Genomic DNA, 8175 nt, shown 5'->3' on the forward strand with positions numbered 1-8175 from the left:
TCAGTGGAACAGTCACCTCCCTTTACGTCTGTAATCCGGGAAGGCGGAACAGCCGTGCCAAAACGGTCACCTCCGACTACGTCTGTAATCCGGGAAGGCGAAACAGCAGTGTGAGCTTAAATCCATTAGTCACCGGCTGAAGGCGTTCTCATTTTCTCCCCCTGGCCCCCACCCTTTATCCCTCCGGCGTGGAATGCGCACTTTGGGCCTCTCTTTGGAAGGCTGCGGGCTGCGATCTGGGCAGAGAGCCCTGGATGTGAGGATGAGGATGAGGATGAAGGCAGGAGGCCTGGGCTGCACATGTTTGGGATGGCGTACCAACTTTCTTGAAATTCCCCTGAATTGGCTCAATAGCAATTTAAATCTGGCTCTGTTGATCTCTCACTCCCCCCCCCCTTCTCTCTCTCTCTCTCTCTCTCTCTCACACACACACACACACACGCACGCACGATCTGCTCGAGTTACAAGAACAATAAGAATTTTGTGCCTGTGTGCATTCTCAGGGGACACAGATAGGACACCGTTCATGAGAAACTCCTCAGCTAACAAAATCCTACCTTATCACATCGTGCCATATCACACCGCTCCACTATGCAGTTCTGGAACTTGTCATTTAATCAATTACACATTAGCTTGTGAGTGCTAATCTGTCAACTGGAAAAATGATTTATTTATTTACGTTAATTCAAGTATATTCAGGAGATGCTTCAACTCTGTAGGGCGTTTGACTGCCCTCCCTGCACTTGGAAATGCGCTGATGGTGGAGTTTAGCTAGCGGGCCGGCGAGCACACTTGGAACTGTGAGGGGAGGGCAAGACAACTCAAGCTTAGTCCCGTCAAAGGGGAGATGAGAGATGAGGAGGGACAGAAGAAGTCTAACGGCCGCAACTTAAAATGACACCCGGGGCCTGAAATGCCTGACCTCTGATCCACGACCCTCGAATGACCCATGGCTCAGCAAACGCACCGAGCCAGTACACTAGGAGTGTGAGAATGCAGATGCGTGCGCAGACAGACAGACACACACACACACACACACACACAGAGAGGACTATATTCTAACCTGCTATCTCATGTCAGCTAAAGAGCAAACAGTTCTGTTTCTCCCTCGCTCCAGAGTCGTGTGTGTGTGTGTGTGAACGGAGCAGGACAGAAAGGAGGAGGGACTTTCCCCTCCTCTCCTATCCCCCCTGGACTCCGTTTAACCTGCTTTCCTTTTGAGGCTGCTTCCAGATGGTTCTCAAATTCCCCCGCCTTTAATCGCTCTTCCCTTCCCTCTCTCTTGTTGACTCTTTAACTCAGTCCAGGGCAGAGAGAGCGAGAAAAGAAAGAGAGGAGACGCAAGAGACAGACAAGCCTGCTAAATTATAGTGTACTAAGGATCAGATTTTACAGTTTCTTATGATTCTAAGTGAATGTCAGCTGCTGTGTGTATGTGTGTACTTTGCTCCCTCAGAGCAGACTAAACTCCACAATAGCCCGAATGCCAGTCATTCATTTCGAGCCCTTTGCATGTGTGTGTGTGTGTGTGTGTGTGTGTGTGTCGTATGCAGCCTTTGCTTGGCACATGGCTATTAAACCGTTCAGTCTGCTCTCCTACATGTGCCAGTAGGGTGAAGGAAAGCTTTGAGGTTGGAGGTCCTACACCTATACCTCACCACACCTTCACCCACCCTCTACATGGGCATTTGAGTAAGGCCAGAGTGGCGTCTGAAATCTGAACACGCAGACACACACTCACACAAGCACATACAGTGGTCTATGGTGTAAACAGATTGACTCGGGTCAGCTCCCTTCAAGACTGTGCAGGCTGTAGCTGTAGTCAGCATGCTACTGCAGAACACAGATTTGTGTGTGTGTGTGTGTGTGTGTTCAGATTTCACATCCTTTGATAAATTGGCGACAAAGGAAGAGGAAATCATTCAAATAAGTCAATCCGAACTAGCCTCGTCACATCAAAGGTTTGTGAGTGTGGTGATCCCAATACGGCACAATAAAACCGCAATACAATACTTTGTCCATATCATGCAGCTGCTCAAAAGGAGGTGGAGCTATTTTTGGAGAGTCAGGGAGCCCTCCAGCCAAGCTCCTTCCAGGAAACAAATGGCAAAAGAATATTTACACTCTGGACTGAGAGCATGACAGAGGGGAACAAAGGCAGAGGGACAGACATGAAAGAGAAACAGAAAGAGACAAAACAGTAGCATCCCAAGGCTAATTGCTACCCCAGAGAGGTCAGACTCCCAGCCCGAAATGGATGTGTGCGTGTCTGTGCAGGTCTGCGATTCAGTCGTTCTTCTTTATTGGGAGTTTTCGAGTTCAGAACTCTGAGCACTCAACCCAGGGTTCTCAGCTGCAAGGCACCGTCGCCCTGGCAACAGCTCCACGAGCTCTTTGGCAAAAACATGGCCACCAAATGTTCTTGTTGTTGTTTTTGACCAGATTGGTGGGCATGCTGCTCATTGTGAGAGTAATCCGTGTGTGTGTGTGTGTGTGTGAGCATGTGAAAAAGTGTGGTAAAAAGAGTTGGCTTTGCACACCACCCAAAATGCAGTGCAGGGACCCAGCAAAGAGATCCAGTAACAGACCCGCTCCTCCCTAAACCCAGCCGAGCGATCCAGTAAGGGACCCGCTCCTCCCTAAACCCAGCCGAGCGATCCAGAAACGGACCCGCTCCTCCCTAAACCCAGCCGAGCGATCCAGAAACGGACCCGTTCCTCCCTAAACCCAGCTGAGCGAGCCAGAAACGGACCCGCTCCTCCCTAAACCCAGCCGAGCGATCCAGTAACGGACCCGCTCCTCCCTAAACCCAGCCGAGCGATCCAGAAACGGACCCGCTCCTCCCTAAACCCAGCCGAGCGATCCAGAAACGGACCCGCTCCTCCCTAAACCCAGCCGAGCGATCCAGAAACGGACCCGCTCCTCCCTAAACCCAGCCGAGCGATCCAGTAACGGACCCGCTCCGCCCTAAACCCAGCCGAGCGATCCAGAAACGGACCCGCTCCTCCCTAAACCCAGCCGAGCGATCCAGAAACGGACCCGCTCCTCCCTAAACCCAGCCGAGTGATCCAGTAACGGACCCGCTCCTCCCTAAACCCAGCTGTGGCCCAAATCTGGCGGGGCCTTTAAATCACAAAGCATGTCAGTGTTTACTGTCCATTTCTACATCCAAACATTTAACACGCTTGTCTTTACTCCATTCTCACCCATATATCACATTTTATAAATACATTTAATCAATTGGCTTCATGTCTTTCATTTATCACTATATTAACTGATTAGTTCTCGACAACTGAAAAGTCAGTGGTAGCACAAAGAACCAGGTAGTGAACAAGAATGTGTGAGACTCTACAGCACACACCCAGATTCAGGTGTGTGATGTTCCACTGCGCTCTCCCCTGTGAACTGGCAGGGCCAGCGGAGACGCCTGTGTGCAGTGTGGCCTTGGTGATGTGGGCTGGCTCCCAATGGAGCACACAGATAAGGGACCAACTTATCCACCCTAGCAAAATGTACAAATACACATAAGAGGTGTGTGTGTGTGTGTGTGTGTGTGTGTGTGTTTTCTTTAAATGATGTATATTTTTAATCCAACTTTTCGTTCTGCTGGTTTTTACATGAATGCTCTACTATTCTCTTTGCCCTCTTCTGCAAATTCAGTTCTCTCTCTCAGCAAGTTTTAGACAACAGGAATTCCACAAGACAAAAATACACCCAGAAGATAAAAATACGCCAGACACTAGATACCTGTCTGCCAGAAAGAAGAGAGAAATGCAAAACTCGAGAGACGAATACACACAAAGATGGAGAGTGAGAGAGAAAATGAAGAAACATGGAGGGCGGCCTAATCAACGCTAACAGTACTGTCATCACTGACTGAATTAGAGGCTTCTAAGGTACCTTAAATTACAGGCTAATCTTAATCAATCTCAATATGTTGCTGGCTCTAGTCTTGAACGGCTGCTGGGATAAATGTCCAATTCAGAAGTGTGAGCTAAGAAGCCGTTCATATAAGGATAAGAAATGCACACTCACTTACTCACACCTGGGTGGAAAGTTAGCAAAAGGTGTGGATATAAGTATTAGTTGTTATTTGTTGCCCTTTTGGAACTATTATCATGCAAGATGCCTTTCCACTGTGTGTGTGTGTGTGTGGGTGGGTGTGTACACAATTCCACAAGCCTTTAAATGAACCTGTATAGCCCTCCTGGTATTGAGTGCTTGAATGATTTGCCTTTGATCACATGTAACTAGGCAACCAAGCACAAACATTCCAGCCATGTCAATAGTTTTTTGCCAATAACATTAACCTACGATATACTCCATGGTATTCTGCCACTTTCCTGTGTTGCTGGGAATCTCAAGACTAAAAGGGTTGCTGGATTTGTATGTCTACCATAACATGGAAAGACTGAAACAGCGGTTCAAATGGAAGTCCAGCTGGAAAACAGTAACATGAGCACATGCAGTACGGGTGCGAAAATAAACACATCAAAAGGGCGGGAAACATGTCAAACCGTGCCTCAGTAACAGTGCAATAGCATTAGTCACCTGTATGGGTCTCGTGTGTGTGTGTGTGTGTGTGTGTGTGTATATATATATGTATATGTGTATATGAGAAGCAGATCAGGAAGGACCCCAGGGCAACATCTCTAATGACTACAAATGATTACAGTTGCGGTCCAATTTCATCACATTTGTGCAACCGCACACGCATGAGAGGGCTGGATGGTTTCCATGACAACCGCAGGGCCACACACATACCCGCTGTGTATATAAATCTACTGGGAAGCTTTGATCTCCAGAGAAATCCAAGCACCAGTCCCTTATTGCTCAACATAAAGCCCTTTGCCAGTGTCCTTCCAGGCCAGCTCGGCAGGAAGATTAAAAGCCATTTCAAAGCCGCCGTTCCAACAACAACACGCGTGTTAAAATGGTGGCCAGGCGACAGCGATGGCAGCTCTTTGTCTCCCCGTTCCTGCCTACGGTGGCGCTTCACTATAGCTGTGGCTACTACCTGTGCTACACTGAACCCCAAACCCCTCACCCCCAGGCCTGAAACCACCACCATCCGTCAAGCTTCCCTTCCCTTTCCCTGCTCTGATCTGACCCAGGTTCAGTCCTCCCTTGTCGGCACCCTGCCGCAGCCGTCCTGGAAGCGGCCCCTGAAACTGGTCTCAGACCAGTGCCGTCGGACTCTGTCTGGGTGCCGGCTGAGCGCTGCACGTGCTCAGCCTGACCAGATGAAGAGAGAGGGATGGAGAAGTAGGAGAGAACGAGGGAGAAAGAATGAGCAAGGGGAGGGAGGAGGGAGAGAGATGGGACATGGTGTCCCAGGAGGACAAAAAGCCCTCTGTACACAGTATCACTCGAGCCTCTGTGTTTTTTTCTCTCTCTCTCTCTCTCTCTCTCTCTCTCTCTCTCACACATTCTGTTTCTCTGCTCTGGCTCCCTCCATCTCTTTTTCCCCCAGTCTTCAGCTTGCCCTCTTATCTTGCTCTTGGCCTCCACCCTATCTCTAAACCCGCACACATTCCCTCCACTCATCCTCCGCTGACCTCGCTAGATGTACCCTCTATCCCTCCATCTTTCCGTCCTCCATTCTGAGGAAGGGGGGGGGGGCAGTCGGGCACTCGCGCCAGAGCCCTGCCATGCCTCGACCCGCCAGGCACGTGGTGCGCTCAGCCTCAGTGCCCCGGGGAAACTTGGAGTGCAGCGTCGGCAGGCACTCTGACATGCCTGGCACTGCCAGGGGTCATCGCAACCCACGCCACGCCACCCCTAGTGCCATGTGGCCAAAAATACCATCTGTTCACGCACACACGCACGCACACACACACTTCAGTCTATTTTGCAAAGAGCTATTTTGAGGCAGTGTGAAGATATTCCCATATGTTTACAGATTGTAACAACCTAATCAACCATTACGCATGTATGCATGATCTGTAGTGACTTTCAATTGTATGTGCTCTTGCTTGCTGGTTTGCTCATTCTCTTTCTCTCTCTCTCACAAACAGACATTAGAAATACCATTATCTTTAGAAGAATGTTATACAGAAATTTTTGCACCTGTGTGTCGCACCTACAGAAGCTTAAACTCCTCTCCAAAAAAAACAAAAACAAAAAAAACCCCACAAATGCTACCAAGTGACAGTTATCAGCTGTTGCTCCAAACACAGGTAGACAAATACGGGGGGCACACTCGTGGTAGCATAGTTAATGTATTTACATACTGGCCCAACCCTAGATAAAACCAGAACATCTGGAACAAAACCTTGTACCTGCCCATGATGATGCGGCTAGTACACGACACCTGAGACCTGGAGATCTATTAAAACACAAATGAACGAGTCAGCAAAAAGCACCGAAAACGTGTATTTATGTTACGTTTAGAGGGAAACAAAATTCCATCTTTCGCAAAATAGCTCGTGTACGTCGCGAAACTCAGTTCAACTTGAGAGAATATCTTGTCAAATACCTTGGCCAATAAATCACTCAAACGACCAAAGCAATCTGAAATACGGAGGGTTTAAAACAAAAGGTCGATAACTCATAACTAAGTACGCAAAACAGACTACTCTTTCTTTGGCAGTACCTCACACTTGACCGTATCATGAACCGCAGAGTAGAACGCGACCGGACAAGCGGACAAACATCGCAAAGCCCAAGACGCAGACGTCTGATGGAAAGGGGGTTTACCTAGATGAAGAAATGGCGAAGTCGCCACCTTCCAACAATCGGATTTTACAGAACAGCATCCCGTTTATAAAGGGCACGGCCGTCAGCTCCTCCAGAGTGAAATGGACTTGGAACTTGAATTTCTTCTTTTTCATTAAAAAAGCCATCGCGTTTGTAAACTGGACTTTGTTCCGCCTCTACTACTGGAGAAACAGAGGTAGATGATTGCAGGCAGTTTGCTTCGTTAATCTGGAGCCTGGAAGTCCTTGATTTCTCTGCTTTTGTTCAGCATCTCCGGATTGGCTACTTTTTAGGCGAATAATCTGAAGACTCTGTAATATAAAATCAGTTTAGACTATTAGATGAAAGGTAGTTCGTATATCAGACAATAAAAACCAACCATTAATCCTTCCTAGGTTAAGTCTTAATATTTACCTTAACGTCAGAGCAACACCCAGCGCTGCATCATTTCGTTTAGCACAGTGAGTTCTACAAAGCGCTCCCTGCAATGAAAATGAACGAGGCTTTACATTGAGCCCCAAACGTCTTACAACTTCGTTCCAGGGGTGCGCAGAAGCGCCGTAAACTGTGTTTTTGGTATGTCACCCCTTTTTACAACCCAAAATTACATGCCCTAGAGTCGATTACACGTGAGTGGACACTTCTTCCCCAATGCGAGAACAGTCTTTCCTAACGACAATAAACACGCCAGATCAAATTTACTGGCTTATTGGCACCGAGTTTACGTTACGTTACTTCACGTTCAGTGGTAAAGAAAACTGAACGAAACCCATAACCAATACATAAAATACGATACAAGCCCACCATAAACACATGCAGTTACGTACCTACTCAAACTGTCAGACTCCGCACCTGGAGTGTGGCAAGAAGGCTACGTTACCAAAGTTGAATCTCTCTCTCACAAACTGGCGCCACCCCCGTTGACGCGTGGACTTCCTTAAGTAAAATCAATGATTTGCATAGTACTGTACTGAACCACCGTTAGATTTACAGTAACCGAGGAGAATATCGTAAATTATGCTGAAATCTTGAACTGCCTACACCATGTTCTGTAACTAATTAGAAGCTTCAACAAATCTCACATCTAATTCAAAGTAAACCTATAAAATGTAACAAAGTTCAATTAATTCTAAAACATTTATTAACGCTTAATGGTGCAATCACATATTTAATTCTACAGTGATGTCGAGTTAGATTTAAGTACTGTAATTCACATGTCCCAATTCCCGATCATTAATAGATATATCGAACCTTAATATTGTGTATATACCGCCCTCTTCTGACAATGAATAATATAAATTATGTTTAGCAAACATTGAACTTAAATGGAAACAAAATCATCTGATTTGTTTTAAATGCCATTTTTTCCTGGTAAAACTAAATACCATTGTGTTTAAAATTGTAGCCAGTCCATTGTTAATGAGAATAAGATGACATATATACCGTTACCAATAAAGTGTTACCTGTCTAATTAAG

General features: G+C 46.9%; 1 protein-coding gene across 1 annotated transcript in view; it reads right to left on the bottom strand.

Annotated features, from left to right (window-relative positions):
- Nucleotides 1–7611, bottom strand: part of eeig1b (estrogen-induced osteoclastogenesis regulator 1b) — a 29576-nt gene extending 21965 nt beyond the window's left edge. Inside the window, exons 1-3 of the mRNA XM_027010274.3 lie at nucleotides 7527–7611; nucleotides 7114–7181; nucleotides 6700–7010 (exon numbers count right to left, since the gene is read on the bottom strand). Coding sequence (XP_026866075.2) covers nucleotides 6700–6845 — 146 coding nt within the window. The 5' untranslated portion in view covers nucleotides 6846–7010; nucleotides 7114–7181; nucleotides 7527–7611. The remainder of the gene's footprint in view (nucleotides 1–6699; nucleotides 7011–7113; nucleotides 7182–7526) is intronic.
- Nucleotides 7612–8175: the final 564 nt, after the last annotated feature.

The sequence above is a fragment of the Electrophorus electricus genome, chromosome 8 (assembly GCF_041902795.1).
Source record: "Electrophorus electricus isolate QZ-2024a chromosome 8, ASM4190279v1, whole genome shotgun sequence".
Lineage (NCBI taxonomy): Eukaryota > Metazoa > Chordata > Actinopteri > Gymnotiformes > Gymnotidae > Electrophorus > Electrophorus electricus.